This window comes from Acanthochromis polyacanthus, chromosome 14, assembly GCF_021347895.1.
Source record: "Acanthochromis polyacanthus isolate Apoly-LR-REF ecotype Palm Island chromosome 14, KAUST_Apoly_ChrSc, whole genome shotgun sequence".
NCBI lineage: Eukaryota > Metazoa > Chordata > Actinopteri > Pomacentridae > Acanthochromis > Acanthochromis polyacanthus.
Window position 1 is genome coordinate 8,691,553 of NC_067126.1, and position 26,529 is coordinate 8,718,081.

General features: G+C 37.7%; 1 protein-coding gene across 1 annotated transcript; it reads right to left on the bottom strand.

The window, feature by feature from the left end:
* Positions 1-1,505: 1,505 nt before the first annotated feature.
* On the bottom strand, positions 1,506-25,412 carry dnajc10 (DnaJ (Hsp40) homolog, subfamily C, member 10). The gene is made up of 25 exons (XM_022193201.2): positions 25,067-25,412; positions 22,993-23,240; positions 20,649-20,811; positions 20,491-20,541; positions 19,022-19,104; positions 18,654-18,785; positions 17,020-17,113; positions 15,927-16,004; positions 15,793-15,836; positions 14,776-14,841; positions 14,428-14,493; positions 14,250-14,339; positions 14,025-14,141; positions 13,834-13,948; positions 12,539-12,666; positions 10,889-11,005; positions 10,707-10,808; positions 9,802-9,862; positions 8,168-8,262; positions 6,540-6,673; positions 4,134-4,187; positions 3,902-4,049; positions 3,675-3,797; positions 1,935-2,042; positions 1,506-1,846 (listed from the first exon to the last, which is right to left on the bottom strand). Exons 2-25 carry the CDS (start codon positions 23,200-23,202, stop codon positions 1,835-1,837), a joined length of 2,391 nt encoding a protein of 796 aa, XP_022048893.2. The 5' UTR covers positions 23,203-23,240; positions 25,067-25,412; the 3' UTR covers positions 1,506-1,834.
* Positions 25,413-26,529: the final 1,117 nt, after the last annotated feature.

Here is a 26,529-nt window from a genome sequence, read left to right on the forward strand (position 1 = left end):
CTTCAGTCCATAAAGACGATAAAAAAATAAAGTTTGCTCCATTTGTTATTAATGGAAGTTCTTTGAAGTGGTCAGTGCTCCAAGGAGTATCCAAAGTACTCGTACTTTAAATGTAAAAATCCTTACAAATACTATGATAAACTGATATGCTTTGACTCTTTAAGTCTCAATGTTTTATTTTGTTATAAATCTCTTCTAAAAACCCATTTTTACAGACATACCTTCATGTGATGACTGTCTTACATGTTTTCTTGCCCATTTTACCCTCCTTCATATGGTTTTTCCCATTTTTCTTTTTTGTGTTTTGCTCGTCTTTTTTATTTCCTTTAATATGGTTTTGGTGCTTATTATTTTGATTGTTTTATATTGAAAATCTATATTCACAATATTTAAATCAGTTTCTCCACTTTTACTTTTTCTTGTCATTTTTTCTCTGTTTCCTCATTTTTTATATTTGGCTCATCTGTCGAAGCATTTTGTAAACACCGTTTTAAAAATGGTGCTAAATAACATAATATTATTATTTTAATAATAGACAGTCAGCGGTTCCTGAAGTTGGGGTAATGAAGACATGAAGGAAGGATCGTGAGATGATTTCGACAAATCAAAAAAAATCCAAAATAATTACAAATAGCATATTTTATCTGTAATTATTTTATTTAAAAAAAAAGATTCTGCTGCTCCCTCATACTTAATATCTTGTTTGCACAGTTTACATATACCGTGCAAAAGTTTGGGGTCACTTAGAAATGTCCGTATTTTTAAAAGAAAAGCATTTTTTTCCCAATGAAGACAACATTAAATTATTCAGAAATCCGGTCTAGACACTGTTAATGTGGTAAATGACTATTCTAGTTGTAAACGGCTGATTTTTAATGGAATATCTCCATAGGGGTACAGAGGAACATTTCCAGCAACCATCACTCCTGTGTTCTAATGCTACATTGTGTTAGCTAATGGTGTTGAAAGGCTCATTGATGATTAGAAAACCCTTGAGAAATTATGTTAGCACATGAACATCAAATTATCTGGGTGACCCCAAACTTTTGAACAGCAGTGTGTGTGTGTGCATATATAGATGACTTTAACTTATGTCTTCTGCTGCTAACCTATAGTAAATCCCCATAGAATGAATTCAGTTGTGTTATTTTGTGTTTCACTATGTCCGTGTTTGTAAGTAAGGTGGCAAAGGACTCCAGTGTTTAAACACAAGTACCAAATGGTAGAAAAAAAACAAACTCCTGATAATTTTACACATTGCAACGAATGACTATTTCATCATTGTTTAACTTATTTGATCAATAAAATGTCAGAGAGGCCAAAATGGCTCCATAAAAGGTCTTGTTTTAGCCGATCAAATGGACAATCAGATTAAATGACTGAAAAAGCAGCAGATTATTTACATTTAAGGAGCTGAAGGCATTAAAATGTTTGGCATCTTTGCTTTCTGTTGAGGTTCAACTTCCACATAGAATAAAATCTGCAGTAAATGTTGTACAGCGCTGTAACAGAAACACACCGTTTAATTCAGAAACAGCTGTCTACACGATCAGTAAAATACAGCACTATGTGGTTGTGTGTCAGTAACATGTCCAGTATCACAGAGCCCCACAGTTTTACTTCATAGAGTAAATACGAACGATGGAGACCAAATAAAAACAAGGCAGAAGTGTTCGGTACATTCAGCACAGCAGTCGACAGTCCGTCTCTGTTACCGCTGAGGTTTTAGCAAGGAGTGTTCGCCGATTGATCTCCACCAATCAAATCCACTTCTGTCGCTCCCTGACCAATCAGATTGCTGGTTTGTCCTCACAGCATCATTCCTCTGACTCCATCAGAGCTCATCCTGAGGAAAAAAAAACAAAAAGAAGTCAGGATTTTCTGTTTGGTGGCTGGTTTAGTTTGAATTTGAGGTGGACACATTGTTTTAGTACCTTCGGCTTGTTCTGTAACCGTGGCAACAGCTGCTGTAGCCGCTGTCTGACGGTGTCGGCGATCACGTTGGCGTCCCGGCTGTTGATGTGCTCCCCGCTGTGTTCGAACTGTCAACACAAACGCACAATTTTACCAACATAAACTCACATTTAACCCATTTTCGACTCTTGTACACCAAAACTAGTGATGCAGGTGAACAGAGATGTCAGAAAAATGGATTTTTCAGAGAATGGATGAACATTTGTTACCGTGGACTGTCATATTTCATGTTCATGCGTCGTTATTTTGCACACAGATGCTATAACTTCTCATAGAGTGTACAGATTCATTTGTTTTCTCTATGAATCTATTAGCTTGTGGTCAATAAAATGTCATTCAGTGTTTCCTAAAGTCTAAGATGACGTCTGTTAGTAGCTCATTTTGTCCATAAATATCCGTTTCCCGTCATATAAGAACAAAGAAACCAGTAAATATTCACTAAGAAGCACATTTTTCACCTCATTTGTTACCTCATTGTGTTTCACTTGTTGTGAATGTGGAAAAAAGTATTAAATGATGTGAAAATTACTACAAGTCTGGCTATGTTGAGCACTACAGCTGTATATGTCTGTCCAGCCCCAAATAGTGATTATCTTTATTGTCGATAACATTTTTTTTTTCGTTTTTGTGGTCTATAAAATGCCAGAAAACAGTGAAAAATGAGTGTCTCCCAAAACCAAAGATGGCAAATGTCTTGTTTTGACCACAACCCAAACATATGTTTAGTTTTCTGTCATAGGGGAGGAAAGAAAACAGAAAATACTGACATTTAAGAAGCTGTTCTTAAAGAATTTAGACTTTTTTTCCGTTACAAAAGTACTCAAACTAATCATTTGATTATCAAAAATGCTTGTTTATTGTTGAGAAATAATCGATGAATAGTCACAGATGTACAGACAAGGTTTGATGTCCAGCTTTTTTGTTGCAGTTTTTAGCTAAAGCTGTTCTGATTCTGAACAAACTAAAGACTTTCAGTGCCTCCAGTGTAAATAAAGTGAGCTGAATAAAAATATCAGTTTCTGTCACAGAAGAATAAATAAACCAGAAAATATTAACATGTAAGAAGCTGGAGGCAGAGAATTGAGGTGTTTTTTCCTTAGAGAAGTAATTAAACTTATTAATTGATGACCAGAAATGCTGGTAATTTATCTTATTGTTGAGAAATAATCCATTAATAGTCACAGACGTACAGACAAGGTTTGATGCCCAGCTTTTTTGAGGCAGTTTTTAACTAAAGCTGTTTTGATTCTGAACAAACTAAAGACTAAAAAAACGACTAAACTAATCATCTGACTATCAAAAAAGCTGGTAATTAATTTAATAGTTGGCAAATTAATTGATTAGTAGTCACAAATCGAGAGATAAAGTTTGATATCCAGAGTTTTTAAGTGAGTTTTTTTAGCTAAAGTGGTTCTGATTCTGCATAAACTAAATACTTTTACTGCAAAAGTGAAACTATAAAATACAACTATTATTACTATCATTATTAGGTCAAACAGAGCTAATAACAACAGTTGTTATTAAAACTGACAAAGGAGGAATTTAAGGTTTAGATGTAATCAATAGTGAATTAAGATGACTTACATTCAGAATTTGGGACTCTAACAGGCTGATTTAATGTTTTTTTAAACAACCTGCACTGTTTTCTATTAAAAATGCTGCTGCCTCATGTATGTGTCGGTGTTTTTGAACATCCTCACCCTTCTCGTTCCCAGATAGGGGTAAAATCTGACCGTTGGGTAGGCGGTGATTCCTGCAGACTGACAGGTCTGATAATGAGCCTGACAGTCCACCTTCCCTGCCCGGACCTCCCCTTTAAGGATCTGTCAGGCACACAAATAACATCTCTAAAAGCTGCAGCAAACCTCCCCTTTAAGAACCTTTATTCTTAATATCGGAGGGGGAAAAGGTGCATTTATCGTCTCACCCGAGCCAGAACTTCAAACTCGGGGGCGAAGTGTTGACAGGGTCCACACCAGGGGGCGTAAAAATCCAGGACCCAGTGATCCCGACCCGACAGAACCAGAGACCTGAAGGTTTCTGGAGTCAGATCCACCGACGCTCTGGGCAGATAACTGCACACACAAAGACGTTAGCTCACATTCATCAGCAAAGAAGCGCTTCTTCCACTGCAGAAGGAGAGAGAGAAAGAGTCTCACCTCAGCGCCCACGCTCTCAGTGAATGGGAGTCTCTATGCCAACCGTTATAACTCCTGCAGAGACGGATAACAGAAAAACACGATCAGTGAGCTTCTGAACAGGACAGCAGCACATCCAGACTAACAGGCCTGATGTTAACTTTCATAACTGATCAGAATCAATCCAGTTCTGAAGAATCTGGCATGACTGTAGCCCAACCTGCAGGGTTAATCAAATATTAGTCAATTACTGAATTAGTTTTGATAGTAAATTATTTAGAAAAAGTTTAAATTATCCAATTCCAGCTTTTTAAATTTGAGTATTTTCTTGTTTCTTGCTTCCTCTGTGAGAGTCAGCTGAATAACTTTAGGGTTGTGGACAAAACGATACATTTAAGGAGGCATTTTCAAGCAGAGATCAACATTTTTTGGACCATTTTTGGAGATTTTATAGCCTAAACAACTAATCTATAAATTGAGAAAGTTATTGACAGATTAATAGACTAAAAGAATCATGAGTGGCAGCGCTGTTAATGGTTCAAAGAGAGCACAAGAACACACCAACTCCTCAGTTTCCACCAGATAAGAACTGAATCTTTAGCTGCTAAATGCTAAACTAGATGTAAATTATGTGAAGAATAAATAAACAAGGAAACAATATAAACAAGACGACATGGTCATCAATATCCCCCGCCACATGTGATGTCTATGAGTCTATATCCAAAATAGTGATAAAGGGCCATAACTGTCATGATCCTCCTGCTCCGGTGCTCTGGCTCAATCAGCCAAATGAGGAATGGCTGTGCAGAGAGCACAGCTGGCAATAATCAGCAATCACTGCAGTATATAAGCCAGCCTTTCTACAGAGCTCATTGCTCATCTGCCAGACCTTGACACACTCCGCCAAACCATGTACAGCCTTCTCCGTTTCCTGGACTCCTTTTTCCCTTGGACTGTTACCTGTTTTCATGCCCTCGTCACATCTCTCCCTCGTCTCAGCCTGTTCAGCCCATCTTGCCGCCCTTCAGTCTATGGACAATTCTCTGCACCTCCTGTGAGTTTTCTCTCCCTGTATTTTAGTTCAGTTTAGATTATTAGTTTATTTCGGCCTCCTGGTCCGCCCTTGGTTTAGTTTAGCTTATGTTCTCCTGCCCCTGCGTCCCTCCTGTCACTACTATTAAGAGTTTTCTGTTGATTTATTCTTGGTTTCATTAAACATTATTAATTTCACCCACCTGTCTATGCCTGCCGCTTGGGTTCTTCTCTGATTGTATGACAATAACTCTGTTAAATATTATCGCACAGGTCTCATTTTCGGACTTGATCAAGGTGTCCATGGTGTGAAGCTACACACTAAATTGTTAGCTGTAAAAGTAAATGTTCACTCACATAGTGTGCATCTCCTGGGGGCTAAGCCCCCCCCCCTGTCCTGAAAACCTAGTGCCGCCCCTGCAGCAGTTTACAGCTTGTCAGCTGCTGTCGCGTTCTGTCGCTAACTGTGAATGCTAGCTCAAAAGTAACCGGATGGTGAGTGGCAGGATGAGTCACGGAAGAGGTCGGTATGTTTAATGTTGCTGTAGAGTGAAAAATGACCGAGAAACGGCAGTTTTAAAATCGCTGTGTGTGAAGCAGCACAAGGCCTAAATTTGCATTGAGCCTTATGGAGGGCGATTCAGGTTCCCACGTCAATTAAGGGCTGGCGCATGATGTAACAATGTGGGACTCATATGAATGTAGAGTCTTTACTATAGTCTGTGAAAGGATTGTCCTTGTAGTATGTACCGTTTGGCCAGGATGGCGATTCAAGTTTTAAAAAAAAAAAAAAAAAGGGACAGATTTTGTCCCTCTCCACACTTTAGCACCAGAGGAGCACATGCTCTAACATGGGATTTTTTGCTCAACCTAGGGGTTTTTGGAGGCTCCTGTATGGAAAACCATAAATCCCACCGTCACAATATGCACATGCCTGAAAAGAAGAGAGTTGGGGATTTTTTTAAGACTAAAATGAAGTCTGTAGGAGAAAGTATGGCGAAGCAGTAGCGTTTGGAAAACCGTGCATGACATGGTCATCAATATCCCCCACCACATGTGATGTCTGAGTCTATATCCAAAATAGTGATCAAGGGCCATAACTCCGTTAAATATTATCGCACAGGTCTCATTTTCGAACTCGATCAAGGTGTCCATGGTGTGAAGCTACACACTAAATTTCGTAATCCTAGCTGTAACAGTTTCCGAGCAAAGCTGTCCCCTTCATCTCGGACGCACGGACGGACGCCAAACCTATATCCCCCTTTTCCACTTCGTGGAGGCGGGGGATAATAAACAGGGATAAATAAACAAGGAAACAATATAAATAAACAGGGAAACAATATTACAGACAGATTCTGTACGGAAACAATGAGCGTTTTAAAGTGAGGTACGTACATGAAGCGATCTGGCTGCCGGGCGTTTCCGGGGTAAAGGCGGATTTCAGGATAAGCTCTCACACTTTGACCCTGACAGAAAGACTGAAAACGCTGACAATCAACTGAACCAACCAGGATCTGACCAGACAGCAGCTGGAACAGGACAGAAAAAGAGAGGAAAAACTTGGGTTAGAGGTTTCACAACATTTCTTCTGCTGCTAATCCTAAGCAAACATGCTGTTCTTGTCTATTTTATTCATCTTTCACTGTTCTCTCACTTCAATTGTCCACTAAGATCTGAATGCTTTATTAATTATTGTTTTCCAGATTCTGTTTCAGGTGAATCTGTGGCTGCCTCCTATCTTATCCACTAGCCGTTAGCATAGCATTAGCCACTGTGAGAGAAGCCAATTTCCTGGTTTCTTGTTCAGTTTTGGCTGCTTGAGAGACATTTCTGAGAGCACAGAGTGATGACAGAGAAACCTAAAGTAGTGCATTCAATTTATCAATAAACAATCAATTAAAATACTGATCATTTAAAAGATGTCAAATATCGGCCATGATAATTCATCAGGCCAGTAATCGGTCTATCCATACAAGATTCCTTGATCACAATTATTTTATCTGACTGGAATGTTTTTGCAAAATCATTTCATTCACTGGTATGAAAACAGCTGGATGAAACTCAGAAATGTCATTTCTATCACTATTTCCATACTGTTGTTCTATTGTTTGCTTCTGCTGTGGTTTAATGACACCAAATGTTAATCTCAAGCTCCATAACCTCTAATATACACTATTGGTTAAAGGGGTGGGGTCACCCAGGCAATCTCATGTTTTCCATGAAAACTCACTTTTATTCATGTGCATTAGAACACAGGAGTGATGGTTGCTGGAAATGTTCCTCTGTACCCCTATGAATAGTCTAGAATAGTCATTTAGCACATTAACAATGTCTAGATTGTATTTATGATTAATTTAATGCTATCTTCATTGAAAAAAAGTTTTTCAAAAATTAGGACATTTCTAAGTGAGCCCAAACTTTTGAACGTGTATAAACACATTTTTCTCATATTCATCTCCACCTCTGCTTGGTGTAAACACTGCCTGCAGTTCAGTCAAAACCTCAGAATTACTGTCACATGTTTGTTGGATACAGCTGATTCATTAATGTCTTCATAGTTACACCAAAGAGTGTAGAGTTTTTTGTTTCTTATGGAATCTGATTGGTACAAGTGGTTTCATTTTGGCAAATTTTTCAAATGAAGCAAGCAGAATAAAGGAATTTCAAGAAAATATCACAAATTTACACTTAAATATTGGTTACAAATACCATTTTAAAGTTTTTTTTCCAACTGAGCCAGTGTGCAGACCGTTTACCTGCTGCTACTGAAGCAGCTGCCTGCAGACATCCGACCGGAGTGGACAAATTACTGCACAGGAACTAAGTGTGCCAAAACTGATTAGCAAGCTGCATGTGTGGGATCATCTGCATGTTTAACTATCAAAACAGCCACTTGCACATCAAGTTCCAAAAAATATAGAAAGTATTTGCTGATTTCCCAGTAAGTGCGACTCTCTGCAGGTTTTCTCGACACACTCCAGGTTGTTTCGGTGTGTATATGATGTGTTTAGTGTGTGTTGTACCCGGGCCATGCGTCTCCACTCCGGCATCAGAGCCTGACAGGGGCCACACCAGGGAGCGTAGAAATCCACCGCCCAGATCTGCCCTTCTGCCCGACCTGCAACACAGACGACATCTCCTGAGTCTTAGCGTGGCTCAGCAAGAGTTTGAAAAAAAATTTAATTCCAAACATCCTCCCTTCCCCCAGGGTATGTCTGAACCGAGAGTTTTTTCAGCTGTTTTGGATGAGCAACGAGAAGCGAACACGCTGCACTAACGCCCTAAAAAATACCGTAGTTTTACTAAAACATTCTGGAACCACAAAGCTCCTTTATAATACATACTTTAACCCTTTAAGACCTACCATTGTGCAAGTCCACCAGGACATATTCTTACATTTTTACATACTGTAGTGCAATTATTTAAAGTATATTTATTTGCTTTACATCAATATAACCCTTATATCACAAGTTTTAATAACATGTATTGACTTATTTCTTAATTACTACAATAAATTGCTTAAAAGTGCAACAAACCTACAAAAAGTGAAAATATTTTTTTGTTTCGTTTACAGATATGGCATAACTGTATCAATCAAATTTGTAAATGTAAAAAATTTGCACAGTACTTATCTACCTCCCTACTGACTGACCTACATATCTACTTAACTACCGACAAATTTGTTCTGTGCGCTTTATTGTGTATTTTTACAAACCCATCACTGCAATGAAAAAGTGCTCTGAGACCTGGTGAACGTGTGAAACATTAGTTTAACTCCCCAGATTTTACATGCAAAAAGAATGATCAGTCTGTCTCATCTGGTTTCAAATCTACCACCAATCAAAAATGAAAATGCAATCTGGGCTCCATGGGGTTAAGTGATAACAGAGCTGCTTGTTCACATTCTGTGCAGAAACAATCAGACTCTTAGTCAAGCAGCTACCACTAGAAAATCAGATTTTTTTATACTGTATCTTCCGGCATCTGTTTCATCTTTAAAACTGTGTAAAATGAATACCATCCCACATCAACACAGGACAGAGAAAGTCTCGGAATGCAGCAGCGGTGATAAAATCTGAAGCGTCATCCTGTCTGTGGAACATGCAAATAGAAAATCGCTGCAGAAAGAAGCAACATTTGCATGGCAAAGCAGTTCACTTTTAGCTCCCTGCATGATGTGGAGGCTTTGGGAGGGTGAAAGTGTCACCGGTTGTCTGTCTAACCTCCTAACAGCTTGGTAGTGATGTAAACTGAAGCTTTTAGTGTTTCCTGCTCTTGTAAGAACTCCCCACATTGTTCCCCAGCCTGCACGTAATAACACGTTATGTAGGTTAGTCACAGCCCAAAGAACGTTGTTCATTGAAAATCCAGCAGTCATCAAATTGGATGCAACAGGAGACACATTATAGACTTTGATACGGGACTCCTCTGTATTTCTATCTTAGTGTTTGGATATTGTCTTCTTATTTTAATGTTTATACAAACAAAAAGCACCTAGTGCTTCGTGGTTTTCACTTGGTTTAATGATTTCAGTGCGTGCATTCGTAATGATTTTTACTTTTTTGGTACATTTTACCAATATCCATAATATGAAAACTGTGATAATTATGGTTGCTATAATTGTGAAAGTTTCATCTCTAGTAAACAAAAGTTTTACCTTTCACTCTCTCTGCAAAGCTGGAGGGATCGAGAACCACCACAGACGGACTGACCAGATCCTGCAGAGACAGAAGGATAGCAGCATGCGTTCAAGTTTCTTTTTTAACACCAATAATTCTGAGAATAATTTACTAATAAAACACAGATAAAAACAAGAAAGATAAAAACAGAGAGCGCAGTACTCTGCCAAGGCTGTTCATTCTCCCACATGGCATTGTCAGAAATGCAGCATTTTTGTTTTTTTGTTTTTTTTGGAAATGCAGCATTTGTTTGTTAGTTATTGATCAGAAATCATCACGGCATCATAGAATGTGTCCATGTAATATAGATGTACCCATGAACAAAATGACCTTGTACTGAGCAAAGGCATGTGTTATGCATGTGTACATTATGTACGGATACCGAATTGTGTGACCTAAATATGTAGCAGGCGGCGGGTATTGATGAGACTCGGAAACACACCCACAATTTAATCAACTATTCCTTGTATGATTTCTGATGGATAAGTCCTTATAAGTCTGCAGTGATCGATTTGTAGTAGGATCTCAATCATGTGATCATCAGCAGGCAGCTGATGCAGTGTTCACTTGTTGTCATAGTAACAGTGACGGCATGTCGCTATCTCGCAATGATACAGAAATCCTTAACAAATCCGTGGATTCAGATTATAAGCCGCATCACTGCCAAAATCTAATCACTTGGTCCTTGTTTCATTTCTGACCTTCCCTGAAAATTTCATCCAAATTCGTCAGTCCGTCTTTGAGTAATGTTGTGCACAGATAGACAGATGTACGCCGATCATTGTTCCTCCTCCATGTTCCTTGGCGGAGGAACAACACATAGGCAGACAGAGGGTAATCAATCTAGGAGCAACTAATAAGCGCAGATGTATTTTATTTGTACCTGTATGAACTCCAGGATGCCGTCAGCCGAATGTTGTCCTTCGTACTCATGAACAGACGAGCCGTTAAAGATCACGGTGGTGGGATAAGCCTGGATATTATACTGAGACACAAAGAGAAAACCGGTTCATGCTACAGTACATGCTGTAGTCTTTAGCTCATAATCCAGTCCAGAGATGTTACCATGGAGCACAGGTTGTGGTGGATGGTACAGTCCAGAGTCCCAAACCTCATCCGTCCAGCTAGCTGGATGGAAGCTTTTCTGAGCTCGGGCAGTAAAGCTCGACACGGTGGACACCACTGCACACAGGAATCACAGAAATCAACAAGAAGTCCTCACTAGAATAGTTTATCAATTCATTACGTCTTTCTTAAACCTGCAGACTTGGATGCATTTTATAGTTTCTGTATACTAAAAGGGCAAAGACAATGAACACATTCTCCTCCCTTTTTGTTTCAAGAATTTTTACGTCTCGAAGTTGAGAAGAAAACAACACAAAGAATCTGATAATTAACTTAACAAACTGAGTCTCAGTGAACATCTGCAAGTTATTTACCAATCAGCTGCAGCTTGTCACACCTCATTCATATGAACTGGGGATAAGACTACACCCTGAAGTTAATATGACTAAGGCCTGGGAGTAATTATGCAGCAAATGTGTTTCTCCGTCCACCTTTTTTCAGACTTATTCTCAGTTTTGCAGAGTAGAAATGCTGGAAATTTTCTGGAAAGTCAAACTTTAACTGGATAGTTGTAACTTTTCTTTGGTGAAACAAACAAATATTGTATTTCTGTTGTTTTCCGTCATTTAAGCTCTGACTGGAGATATTTTAATGATGTAATCCAACTGGAGAGCCAACTCCTAAGTTTTAGATAACGGTGCTAAATTGAAATGAACATAATTTTACTTCTTCTTTTGCTAATTTCCTGGAAATTTGGTCATAATAAATTTGGATTAACTAACAGGCTCTTGCTCACACACATAAATACAAAGCACCTCTGAACCTAAAACCTGAGCGTAACTCGGCTCTGAATGGAGCATTAGTTTTATTTCTGCCTGCATCTCTGTCACTGTTTGAGTTATAGGTGTTGCATTATAACCTGCCCAAAAGGTAAACATGGCCTCTAACAGGCTGGTCATCAAACAGTAAAACACAAGATATAAAGCAGTCTCAGGTTAAATCATCCTTATCGCTACTGACGGGGCTTTTCCACCTGTGTTCTGCTCCTGTGCTAGTTCAGTAAAGAGAAACCAGATATCTAAACCATATCAGGCTAGCCTAGACATGCCAAGAGATTTGTATTTTACCAACTCAGATCCTGTTCTTTGATTCTGGTTCTTAGCAGTTCTTGTTGTTTGAGGAGTAAGTGTTTTATATATAACTTAAAATCTGTATTTCCCCTTTAAGGAAGATGATGATGACAACAGATTAGTGTTGCTGCAGGAAAGTCTTGCTAAAAGAGGTAGAAAAATTATTTTAGTCATCCTAAATAAGCAGAATAGTTCTTTTACTTCACAGCAGAGTTGCGTAGCGATAAAAGTCTCTCTCCTTGTTTATATATTGGTGTTGCTTCAGCTTTATTGTAAGGATAGTGGAGTCCAATCGCATCCTTCTAAGGCAATTAGTTGCAGTATTTGCTAAATTAAGGGGATTTTTACAAAACAATTACAGTTTGTGTAAAGGAATCACAGAAAGGCAATAAACACAGTCAAATTTATGCTACAACAAAAGACAAAGCATGACAACCTCATGGCCCTTGTATCAGAAAAGGTGGTGAAATCACAACCCTATGTATGCATAAAGTCACGGTAAAAGGTTAAAGTCACGAACCGGAGCAAAGAAATCCACCAGCCAGGGCTCCTTTCTGTCCGAAGGAAAGTTGTCGGGCCTCAGAGTCGTCACATGAGCTCGAACGCTGTCCCTCGCAAAACCCACAATGTTGTACAGAACATCTTTACCTACAGAGGGACGCAACAGTTAGACAGACACACAAAATGTATAACTTCAGCCTGAAACAATGAAATGATACAGTAATTAACAGACAATTGCGACTCAAATATTCTGATTATCAGTCATTTACTTGTTCTCGCTCCTTTAAAGTAAACGTTTTTTGGTGTTCTCTGCAAGTAACCTGAATCTGTTTGAGTTTCTAACTGGGCATCAAACAAAAAAAAAAGACATTTGAAGACATTCTGTACTACAGGAAACATTAATTCCAGGTACAGACTACAGGAGTTTTAAAATCCCAACACTCCGAGAGAACCAGAGGTGAGATTTTACTTATCAGTTGCTAGCGTTAGCCTCAAGGCCTGGAATGTTTAGTGTTACTTGTTGTCTGCTGGTCACGACGACAAAGTTTTTATACCCAGATTTTACCTCAAAAATATCAAGCATGTTTGATATTGTTGAGGCAGTCCTATTAAGTCTTGCGAGAAGGTTGGAAGGTTTCAGACTGGATCTATACACATTACCAAATCATCTGGACCAATATCAGTTCAGACTAGCAATAGACCGATTATTGTGGCAAATATTTGGCATTTTTCTGATTATTATATCTGTAGTTATATTGATCCATTATTGATGAATTAAATTGTCTACTTTAGGTTTGATGCAGTCTCCTCTCTCTGTCTGTAGTCACTCAGTGGTCTCAGAAATGTCTCTCAAGCAGAGACACAAGCCATTGCCATATTAACGACAAAGTCTAGTCATGAACAAGAGGTTCTCTGTTATCACATGCTGCTAAAACATTACATTTAATGCATATAGGGTCCGAATACTGGACTTGTTAACAACAAATGGCACCGGTATTGTCCGTGGAAAACCCGTATCGGTCAACCTCTAGTTCAAACCAAAACCCAAGACCAGATATTTCCTGTGATTGTCAGTAGAGGTCCGATGGGGCTAATTCAGCCCCAAACTCTAGCAGTCTGAGTCGGAAATAAGAAGCAGATGTGCCAATTAAAAATGTGCTGGCAAACTGCATAATAATAATAATATTGCATAATGTATGTCAACACCAGAGCAATTCCCTTTTAAACAAGTGAAGTGGTTGACCAAAAAGTAAGTAAAAGTTTATTACATTAGAACACAGAAGGGTAGAAGTACAGTCAAGGCGTCGTACTGACCGTGGTGGATCTCAAAGTCATGGATTCCTAGTCCTTTGAAAACGGCCACACAGGGCTTATGGATGTAGAGCGACTGACACAACTCTGCATCTGATATACAGTCAACTCTGCCAACCTGGAGAGACAGAAACAGCCATTCAGACAGACAGAAAGACCAGCGGATACAGACGGACAGATGGAGAGACAGCTACCTGTATGTGGTCGTCTCGCAGGAAAGCTTGTAGCTTCTTGTATTCATTGGAGGCGGCATTGGAGCTTCTGTCTCCAAACGTAAAACTGACCAACCAGCGATGACGGGCCAGTTTCCTCTGAAGATGAGGAGAACAGTAATACTTCAACCCGTACTGTAGTATTAACCTGTATCTCAAAGTAGACATGGTTATTAGGTGTTATACATGGTTGTGTAGCGTGAGTACCTGGAAGCTGTCGCTGGTTAGAAGTTCCAGACCAGGCAGATGGTTCATGGCCTGACTGTAAATCTCTCTGCTGTCCAGAGTATTCAGCCACTGAAACACATGCACATTAGGTCAGTACTGCAGTATTACTTGATTACACACAGTATTACTCCAGACAGTAAAGTGTTCTGCGTCCTACCAGTACGCTGCCATCTTTATCCAAAGCGCTTCCAGGTGGGAACAAAGCGGTCGCTCCACCGGTCACCTGAGATACAGCAGAATAATTAAATACAAATACTAATACTGCAACACATTACTAAAAGTACTACTGCTCTTAGAATAACTACTGTTGAGCAATAAAATAAAATCTTAAGTCAGAAGAGACACTGTGAACTCAGAAACAAATATTCACATCCGCTTCTTTGCAGATGATACTCTGATTTATCTATCCAACTAGCAGAGGATTATGGGAGTTTATTTACCAATACAGGGATTTATACCAAGTATCTTATAGCAGTTGTTGTACTGCAGTCGTGCTAGTCCTTACCTGGAAACTTTCGCAGAGCTTTTCCTCTGTAGTACAGTCCATCCATCCCACCTTAACCAGACCATCCTACATGCAGACACACACATTCAGATCTGAAACTTCTAACATTTTATGTCAGCAAACTTACAGTTAAATAGGGGAAAAGCACAAAAATGGGTTTCTTGAATATTCCTGAATTTACTTTGTATCATCCACAACATTCCAATTTATCAATACACTGGATGTGAAATGTGCAAAATCTGAGTTTCAATTGATATGGTGAGCTTTGGATAAATGATCTATGATCTTGCTGTGTCATATTTTATTGACAGCTTTAATCATCTGAATATATCAAAACTGAGATACGGACTTGTTGAGGTGTTTGCTCTCTAATCTCAAATTCAATTATATTTCAGGTGAATTTGCTTTTGATAGGTTGCTATTAACATTATCCAAACGAAAACATCTTTGAAGGAAACCCTAACGGACTCTCAAGCCAGTTTATGATTTATTTAAGACATACTTCTTCCTATAAAGTGGAATTATAATGAACCAAAATCTTGGTAACTGTCACACTTTCTAAATTTCTCCTCACAAATAAATTCAAATGGTTTTTGTTCAAGAAATTAATCAAGAACAAAAGCTAAGATTAGATAATTTTACAAGTATTTTCATTTTTTCTCACAATATTCTCAAAATCAGCTAGTATTTAGCCATAAAGTACAATGATAACTCCTCAGGCCTCAGAAAATGACTAATAGTTGGATAGTTGATCTGGTCAACTGCTTACAAAACAGCAAAATACTTTTTTAAAGATTGAAAAGCTAAAACATTTGGGAACAAACAATGTAGCTGTATGCACTACATACTAAATTGCTTTTGTTCTATCAAACAGTCTCTCAGCTCTTGTTTTCATTTCTATTAAGCGTTATAGTTTGTCCAGTCTTCAAGGAATAAATCCATAATCCAGCGGGGGTGGTGTATCTGCTATTTACGTCCATGAGAAGCCCTTCGATAATATTAATACTGTGTTCTCACCAACATTCCTGCCAGCTTCTGTCTTGTTCTTGGTTCCAGGCAATCTGAGCATGAAAGAGAGGCTCATTAGTAAAACAGGCACATTCTGTGGAGAAAATGTGTGGAAAAATATCTTCTTGACTGGTGTTTGTTACCTCCAGTGTCGGAGCAGAAAGTGATCAGCCAGCCGAGTCCAGATGAAAACGCCTGTTCTATCTCATTAAACACGTTACCTATAAAAAACAGAACACGTGGAATGATGCCAACCCGATTGTTTGCATCCAGTTCTTACAAAAGATGTCATTTTTACACAAAGACATTCATATTCAAAAACACAACCAACTACATACACTCAGAATTACTGGTGTACCTTAAAAAATTAAAACATCATGAAAAGGTTTCGTATTTTCCATCAGTCATTTAAGAAAGTTTTATGTATTCTACTCATTATAAGTATAGTAAGATATGTAAAAACTATGTTTGTTTATTTTATTTTTTATGATTATAGTTTACAGCTCATTAAAATCAAAAGTTCAATGTCTAAAATTACAATATTTATTACAAACATTTATTCTTATGTATTAGAAAATATCACTCTCTTAAATAACTGATGGGAAATATTAAACTCATTCATGTTCTAATTGGAGGAGCCAGTAAAAATGTTTCATATTTTTTTAGAGTTATTTAAGAAAGCCAATTAACATAGCTAACTAATGCAGTTAATATGTGAAAAAAAGAATATTTATGAATATTATGATAGCTCATAAACTTATAGCTCAAGAAAATCTGTCTAAAAGTATTGGAATATTTATTAGAAACCTTTTTTCCCATCACTTTCCTAAATAGCTGATTGCAATATTTAAATATTCAACTTTTTCATTTTTTTATATTTTTTAAATGCTCTATTATATGAATTGAAACTAAACAATGGCTTGTGCAAGAGAAATTAGTAGAAATGACTTTAAATTAAGAAGCTAAGGGATAGAACGTTTGGTGCAAAATAAACAAAAAAAGAGGAAAGAAGAAGTAAAATATAAGCAGTTTCTCACTCAAGCCGTCCAAAATCAACACCTTAATTAGAAAGTTCTGAATGTCTGTTAAAGAAAACTGATGAATGATGAAGAATATTCAAGAGCCTCGGTACATAAGTGAAAATATGAAGCTAAGATAACCAAAAAAAGACAAGACGATGATTTATCATTAAAAAAGAGGGAGCGGATCTAAAAAAAATCTTCTTCATGAACTGACCTTGCCAGAGCTGAGTGATGGTCGTTGTGATGAACTGCATGGAGAAACGAACCAGGTTGTCTTTAGTTCGCTCGCTGTTAAACTTCTCAGGTCTCTGCAGAAACACAGGATTGTTGAGAATTAGTAAAAAAACAAAAAACAAAAACACAGCGAATATTGATAAATGTAGCAGAATTTACTTCCAGCAACATTTACTCAGACATTTGATGTTTAAAGTAGAAGATGGAGTAAAATCCTCTTATTTAGGAGTAACAGAAAAAGCCGCGTTCTTGACATTAATTCAGTAAAAGTCAGCTTATTCTGTTGGAAAATGCTGAAACCACAATTTTCATTCATGTAAACATGCAGGTTGTTTTCCGTGTAAACACAGAACAGGGAGGAGAATATAGATTCTCTAGAGAGATATTTGACCATGCTGGATGTATCCTCCAACAACTTCCTCCTCTGTATACCATTTTGGAGCCATGCTGCTTTTATTTTGTTGATCAAGCATGTTTTATTTTCTCTTTCTTGTCGTGTTGTTGCAGAAACACTGCCTGTGGTTCAGCTAAAAGTCACGGCTAGTCATGGTCAAGGTTTTTAAGTTAAGAAGCGCAGATGTTTTATTCTATTATTATTACAACAGCATCTAGTACAAACAGTTTATCTTTGCCAAGTTTTTAAAATGACGTATAGAACAAAGCGTTTTTTGTAAAATACTGTTAAACTACTTTTGACTATGATTCATAGCAGTGTGAGTGTAGTGAACAGTGGATGTGTGTGCCAAATGTGTGCTATTTATTACTTCTTTTAATATATTTCTACTTTATATATAACACTAATATTTTTTTACTTGTATTATATTTTAGCTTGGAAAATCCAAACTGAATCTCCATGTAATCTCCTATCTCCATGTTAGGAGACACAGGAGAGTCAGTTTGGCATTGGGCGAATTGAATCGCGTTTCCCTCCCGGGAAAGTTTGGTACGACCAATCATAGCACGGGAGGCGGGAGTTAATGCTGCGTCATCTTCAGTGCCTGGATTACCCATAAAACACCTGTGCACCTCCCGTAACCAAACACAAACATTAACAAAGTTATTCCTAACACCGCTAATCGTTCGGAAGGAGTCTTTTGTTGCGTAGCCTTTTCAAAAATAAGTGTTGTACTTGAGAGTACCCCATGTATTCGCAGATTTTTGTGACAAAAACAGCAGTAATCATTCACCGCGACGCTTTCTCGGCTGCATGCCATTGTTGTTTGGACTACATGGACTTCAAGGTCGATTTGTTTGTGCGTCACATCCGTGTTACGCTGATTGGTTCTTTCTCGTTCAAGCTGCATTCGTTAGCCCCTCCTTTTAGAAATCGTCTCCTATCATCACAATGCCAGACTGCCTTTATTTGTATTTATATTAATACATAAATAAAGTCAGTCTGGATTTTCCAGGCAAATTATATTTATATATATATATGACAATAAAAAGTCTAATCTAAACTAATATCACAATGTCAAGCTGAAGTTTGGGCACACATGATCCCTTCAAAGACCATCAGAAAGCTGAAAATGTGATCATTCTTCCCGTTTTTACAGTTTCTGCAACAGTTTTAGCAACTCCACAAGCCTTAGAACGGTGAATAAAGAGTGAGCAGACCTGTCCTGCTCTGTAGATGAACAGACTGGGGTAGCTGTTGATGCCTTTCCTCCTGCACAGATGGTTGTTGTCTCCACAGTTCACGGCTCCGATCCGGATCACTCCGTCCATCTCTTTGGCAAACTCCCTCCACTGTAGGAGATGGTAAAAACACACGTTGTATTAAGTGTTTAATATTGTCTTTCTCAGTTATTATCATCAAGATGAGGACAAATTTTGTATCTGCACAACTTCAGCAAAAAAAAGAAACTGAGAAATTGTTAGATTTTTGAATTATTTCAATGAAAAAGAAAAAAAGTGGGTTGAAAGTGAGACTGTAAAATCCCAAAGGCTGAGAGTGGTTGCTGCGTATTTTAGTGTTATATTACCGTCGGAGCCAGCTCGTGACAATGGGAGCATCGTGGGAAATAGAAGTTGACGAACCAGATTTCTCCAGAGTTCACTGCTGCTTCTGAAACACAGAAAACACACATCAGTGAAAACCTGCCGCTAACTGTGCTCATATGAAGATAGTAAAAACAACAGATTAAAACCTGATCCTCTTGGTTACTTCTGCTTTATTCATCACGTTCTTCTGCTCGACCAGCTCTGATTTACTCTAAACATTTTTATCATAAACTACGGATGCTTAAAATGTGATTTGCGAAATTTTAGATTGATGTTTTAAGGAGTGTTTGAGATTTTAAAAAATTAAAAACTGCCTGTTGACGCACTTTCGGCACATTTTTTCAGACATTGAAATTTGAGGTAGTTTGAGCTACAATATCTCAGAAACTATTAAAGATAAAAGCCTGAAATTCTCACTGTTATTGATCATTATGTCATTAGTTAAGTATCTGTACTATCAGACAAGAAGGTCAAACAGTCTGTGATTATGGCTGAGTTGAAATATGACAAAAGAAATTAGAGCATCATGAAAAGTCCCATCTTTCAGCTCATATTAATAAAAAAATGATAATGCAAAATCCAGTTAGGGATATTTTCTGAACTATATGAAGCCAGATGTCACAATAATACAAAAGAAAACACACAGAACACTTTTAATATGAAATACTTGGTGACAAAAATGAAAATAAAATCATAGAAACAGAAGCCATCTACCAGGACTTTTGTGTTTGTGGTCCAGCTTGTCAAACCTGCTAACAGAAATAACTTTCTTTGAATTTTCCATCTCTGAACTTTCAAAACTTTATTCTGCCCCTTAATACCTGAGATCAAACACCAGCTGCCGTTTAAAGTCCCACAGTCCCGACTAAAAAACAAAGAGGAATCATGCTACTGCTGTTTTTCTACTGCCCAAAAAGCTCCTTTTAAACTCCACCTGTACAGATTAGTAACTGCATAGTATTTTATAATGCCTTTTCTAATGTTTTACTGGATCTTCTTATGTGTGAGTGTCATATGTCATGTTTTATGGTCTTTTCTAATCATTTATTGTCGCTCTTTTTGGGAAAGCACCTTGTAACTCCAGTTTGGTAGGGTGCTATAGTCATAAAGTTTATTGTCCTCATAACTATGAACACGTCTGTCAATCCTGGCAGGAGGTTTTTCATTCATCCTTTCAGCATTACACATTATCTCTACCAAAAATCACTTTAAAATAGTACATTTAATCCTCACAAATTTCATCATAAGTGTTAAAACTTCCATGGCAAAGACAGCAGGTACATCTTCATCACGTTATTTTCACAGGAAAACGTAGGAATTGAAGTCATCATCAGTAAATATTTCATCTTTTGTACAATTCAAACAAAAATACAACTTGAAGGACAGAAAAACCTTCATGCATCTTGACTTTAAAATGTAAATTAGAAGCGACTACGAGCAAAAATCTTACCAAAGTCTCCACTGTCCAATGTGATGATCTCCAAATCATCATCATAGATACCTGCACAGACAGACACATTTATAGATTAGACAGCTCTTTAGGAATGATAATATACATTTTTATGTCATATCACGGCTTCCATACAAACAAAATAATGGTGAACTCACCAAAGTCATATCTGTAGAAGTTCCAGCTCTCGTAGCGTCCTCCCTGCTGCTCGTCCAAACCTTTTTCTCCGTATTTATCGTATTTCTTTCTCAGGTCTTCATCTTTTAGGACCTCGTAGGCTCGATTGACCTGCAGGAACTTCTCGTGGGCCGAGGGGTCGCCCTGAAGCACAAGATTTGTCAGGGCTTAAAGGTAGCAGGTATGTTTTTGCAACCGTCTGGCAAGTTTTAAATGACATGTCTGAGCTATGCTGCTTTTATTTTCTCTGTCTCTTGTCGATTCCTTGTGTACACACTGTCTGCAGTTCAGCCAAAAACGTTTCCGTATTCTTGTCACACGACTTTTGGCCACACATGGCTACTTAGTTACCTTCTGGAGCGCAGAATTCTTTTGATTATTACAGAATCTGGTGCAAACTGCTATGCCTTTGCCAGGTTTTCAAAGGAGATGTGTAAAATAGAGTGCTTTGGATGGAATATCACAATTTCAAGCTTCAGTTTGGTCACATGCGATCTCTTCAAGGACTGTTGGAAAGCAGAAAATCTGACAGGTCTTCCTGTTTTTACAGCTTTTGTCTCTGATAAATGATTTCGAAGACTTTCAGGGAGTTCAGAGAGTAAAACTGCACATAATTTAATATTATTAATCACATGTAAGTGAATCAATATTATGTAAGTGACAGTTTAAGCATCAGTGTTCAGGCTGGTTTGGCCAAGTTTGCATTCATACAACTGCTAATCCACTCACATATATTAACCCTTTAAGCTTCAGTCAATTCCAGCCGTTTTCAGTACAAAAAATCGCTAATATTCTATTTGTAAATAAAAATATGACGAGAAATACAGGGCATATTGGACGCGCATCGTGAGGTGCATTTCCTTGAAAATGACCTATTCGTGGATCATATACCGACTTCAAGACATGTTTTGGACAAAATATTTTACTGGCTTGTTTCGTCTGGATGTCCAAGGTTGGATTGTGGCCGTTTTTTGTGGAATATTTTCATCTGTGTGTAATAATAAACCCGCAAATGTGAGTCGCGCTGTGTGCGTTGAAGCCGTGTATAGAGAACGGATGGATGGATATTCGTTGTTTGTCGGACAAATGTGTTTTTCTCACCCGCTGTGGTAATCACATCTGAAAGTGGTTTATACCGGCGGATTCATGAGAATCTAAGCTTTCCATCGGCGTATAGTGTTTGTATGATCGCGTTTGCAGTTCCAGACATTTAACAAATTGCTTATGCAGATCTCAAAGTGTACCGCGGGCGGGACACTGAAGTGCAACGGGCTAACCACTGATCCAGTAACTTTAGAATCTATTTCAAGCATTTATCTACTACATGTAGCAATCAATTTTAAGCATGTTTCATTGCCGCCACAATTCATTTCTGGCACCAGAAGAGAAACAGCTCCAAACGTATAAGAATTTAGATAATAAAATTTTAACTAGTTTTGTTAATTGGGGCACTATGTACTGCAGCATCACATTTTATTTATCAAATGTTCAGAAAAGCTCAGATTTCTGTCAAACAAGGTCACACCTGATGCTGTCACCGTACATTAACTATGTGTTTCTAAAAATAAAATGTCTTTTGGTTTAACTGAGCACCACTTAGATGGTGAATAAAGAGTGAACAGACCATAAAGTCTAGCTCTCCATATTAACCATTTATATATGATTTTTGGGGAACTTCAGCAATCAGTTTCAACTATTTATCAATTATTGTCAGCAGTTTATATTAGACATCCATCTATTATATAGAACAATTATTTTAAGCATTTTTCATTACCATCACAAGTCTATTTTACACATTTATCCATCAAATATGATCATCCATGGCAGTTATTAGCTCTTGGCTCATTGAATTGCCTGCTTGCTTGCTAGTCTGTTTACACACAGTCTCTATTGTACAGGGCTCTTCCTGCATAGAGGGATAAACTGTTTAAACAGTTTCACTTTTGGCAGTTTGGTCAATATTTGTGCAACACTTCTGTCACTGAGAAGGGAAATGCTCTTTTCAGATGCATTTCTACATTGAATTTTCTGGACAGAGCTACTTTTGTAATGTTGAATAATATATATATACATTTCTATGTGAAAAGTTTGTCCCCTCAGAGGTTTTAGTTAACGGTAAAGCAAAAGAAACAGCACCAAACTCATCATTTTTAACTGGCTTTGTTAATTGTGGTACCATTTTAGCCAAGCATAACAGACATTTTGTTATTCAAATGGACATATATATATATATATATAAATATTAGACATGTATCTATTCTATGTATTGATCTGTAAGTCTTTTTTGTAAACACGTCTCTTTTCTGGTTCCTCAGAGGAACTTACTGGGTTTTTGTCGGGGTGCATGGTCAGCGCCAGCTTCTTAAACGCCTGTCGGATCTCTCTGGTCGTCGCCTCCCTGCTGACTCCCAGCAGATCGTAGTAATCTCGGCCCTCCGCCAAAACCGCTGCCACCAGAAACAAAAGGAGCAGCAGCGGCAGCAAGAGCTGGACGAGACGCCTCCGCCGACCCCCGAGGACGACCCTGTACCCCATCACCAGTCCTCTCAGTACGACCACAGCGACCAGAGGAGCTGGAACAGAAAGACAAAGCTACCTGGTTTACAGCTGTGTGAAGAATGAGACAAACAATCCACCCGACCTCCATTCAGTCAAGCTACTTTAACAGCATATTCTGCAAACTACTGATCTTCACAGGAAGGATAATAAACCGCCTGCATGACATGATACAACCCTCGTTTTAGGAGGTCTGTGTGCTGCTTTGTTCTGCATATGTGGCTTGGAGCAGCTGGAGGAGCAGTAAACTGGTTCCCAGCATCCCCTCCACCTTTACGTCCCACTGAGCTGTCAGTTTGGGTTAGCAGCTAACAGCGACGGCAGCATTTTCTGAATTTTTGTCTGTATTCTCGCCGCCTGCATCTCAATATATTGAGCTACAACTACATGTTTTTGTTTATTCTTTATGGTTCAAGCAGGAAATTGTCTACATTTTGGCCTATAAATAGAAGACGTTATGTGTTCCGGTATGCAGTTTAAAGGACAGGTGATAATGGTAGCATGCAGACAGCACAAGGATGTTAGGTTACTGGTGGCTCTACTTAAAGAGCACATATTCTGCTTTCTGAGTTATACAGCTGCTTTTTAGTGCATGTAAAAGGTCTGCAAACTTTACTTATCTGCATCATCATATGACATATTTACATAATTGCCTTTTTTTTTCTTTTTGGAAAAAAGAGGAGCTGAAATGAAGCCTTTCAGGCACAGGATGGAACAACTACTACTACTATTAGTACTACTACTACTACTCCTTATGACTTTTATCTCACTGTAAAATTTCTCTTCTGCTCATAAAATGGTTAAAGTTCCTTCTTTTAAACTTTTTACATCTTTAAGTTTTATATTGATGTGCTTTAAAAGGCACCTATAAATAAAATCTATTATTAATAATAATAACAGGTGCTACAGCAGTGTACAGTATGAGAAAAACCAAATGTTTTCAGTGTTTTTTGTCAATTATTCAGCGCTACTTTTACAGTACAGCTGCAATTAATGACTATTCTCATTGTCAATTTATGTTGTTTGGTGGATAAAATCTCAGAAAACTCTATCTCAGTGTTCCCCAAAGCCCATAATCACAATAGTTTTTGTTATCTTTCATATTTTACCCAAAGATATTCAGTTTACTGTCATGGAGAAGGAAAGAAAGCAGAAAATATTCACATTTAGGTTGCTGCTATTACAAAATGTAACTTTTTTTGTATTCAAAAGGACTCAGACCGATTAATCAGCTATCAAAAATATCTGGCAATTATTTATTACCTGACAACGCATCAATTAATCACTGCAGCTCTAATTGTGAAGACACGTTTAAAATAAACTAGTCAACTGCACCCATGTGGCTTCATCTGACTACATCTTTAATGCAGTTTTATTGGTTAATCGGTTTGAGTATTCATTTAAGATAAAGAAAGGGTCTCTGATTCTTTGATTGCAGCATCTTAATTGTGAATATTTCTGGTTTCTTTCCATCTCTATGACAGTAAACTGATTATCTTTGGGTTGAGGACTGAACAAAAGATGTGTCATTTTGAGCATAGCTTTCTGTTAATAGTAACCATCTGTAACATCATTTAAGACCATAAATTTCTGTTCTGCAGTAAAACAGCTCAAGAAGCACAACATTCCCGCACATTTCTGACTTGTTAACAACCCCGAATATTTGAACAGAATTCCTGAAAACCTTTCACTTAGAAACTGCACTAGATATTGAGAACATTCTGGAAAAAGGCTGAGAAAATTCAGATTTATTAAACTATAGGTAACCAGCAATAAAACACACACACTACTAGCTGTATAACACAAGTAAAAACAGAGTTTACATCAAAACTAAAGAGTTTACCTTTGTTAATCCACACTGCAGGGTGTCCACGGAATCAAATGTTAGTTTTCTCAGATTTCTGTGTTATTTTTCACCCCCCAAAACCCTCAAACAAGCTAAGCTAGCTTAACTGCAACTACTCCACTTGCTAAGCTAATTAGCTCGTTAGCTTCACCGCGACGCGGATTTTATTTGCAGCGTTTCGGTGAAGCTAAAGTGAACATTCACATAACATTTAAGGAAATCTCAGATCAACACGGCAGCTTCGTTATCTTTGAGGCGTCTCAACTTGTGGAAACTCAGCAGATGAAGATCCGCATCAGCGTCCGGCTCAAACCGGCGTCAAGTTACCCACAATAATCAAGGTCACTTCCGCTCTTTGCTTTTCACAAAAAATGATTTCATCTTGTCTAGCATTCTTTGTGCTTTTATTTTTAAAACAAAAGTGTGACATTGTATACTTTTGGTCTATGCTTTTGACGACGATTTCTTTTGACTTTACGAAATTATAAACTCACTTGCAGCATGTTGATGACGAAACGTTTGGTGCATTCAGGGACGCACGTTTTTATGCCTTTGAAAGCTTAAATCGCAAACTCCTCCCCACTGGAATTCAAAATTAAACTATGAAATAAATGCCTGATAAGAGGGATTATGCTTCTACTGTTTTAGACCCAAATCTGTGGGTCAAACTCTCCCTTTCTGGCCAAACAGCTCAGTCAGTGTCTCAGTTTAAAAAAACCTTTAAAAGCTCAATGGTATAGTATTTTGTAATGCCTTTTCTAATGTTTTATTGTGTCTTCTTATGTTTGAGTGTTATATTTAATGTTTTATTGCCTTTCCTAGTATTTTATTATTGCTTTTTTCAGGAAAACACCGTGTCACTCCAGTTTTGTAGGGTGCTATAGTCATTGCGTTTATCATCATCTTAACTATTACCACGGCTGTCAATATTGCAGTTACTGGAAATATTAACAGATTCATAGATTTTTGTTCATCCTTTCAGTATTACACCTTATCTCTCATAAAAAATATTTCAAAAATGGTAAATTTCATCCTAACAAATTTCATATGAAGTGGCAGAAACTCCATGGCAGAGGCATTAGTTACATCTTCATCATGTTTTTCACAAGAAAACATGGAAATTTAAGGCATCATCAGCAAATACATTATCTTTTGTACAATTCAAACAAAATTATAGCTTGAAATATAGAGAAATTACATGCATCTTGAATTTAAATGTTCTTTTGGAAACAACTACAAGCAAAAATCTTACCAAAGTCTCCTCTGTCTGATGTGATGATCTCCAAATCATCATCATGGATACCGGCACAAATAGACAGACTTAAAGATTATACATATCATAAAGGAAGATAATATAGATTTTCATGTCATATCATGGCTTCCAAACAAAGTAAAGATGTTGGTGTCATTGCTTCATCTTGGTCTCACAAATAGATAAAAGCAAACAATTAACTAAAAAA

What these genes read in the sequence shown, in the direction of transcription:
- dnajc10 (XM_022193201.2), bottom strand. Translation starts at nt 23,202, where the DNA reads ATGGGGTACAGGGTCGTCCTCGGGGGTCGGCGGAGGCGTCTCGTCCAG. An exon ending in TGGTGGATTTCTTTGCTCCG is followed by an intron (nt 11,006 to 12,538) that starts GTTCGTGACTTT and finishes TCCTGTGTGCAG; the next exon opens with TGGTGTCCACCGTGTCGAGC. An exon ending in AGTTTGAAGTTCTGGCTCGG is followed by an intron (nt 3,798 to 3,901) that starts GTGAGACGATAA and finishes TGTGCCTGACAG; the next exon opens with ATCCTTAAAGGGGAGGTCCG.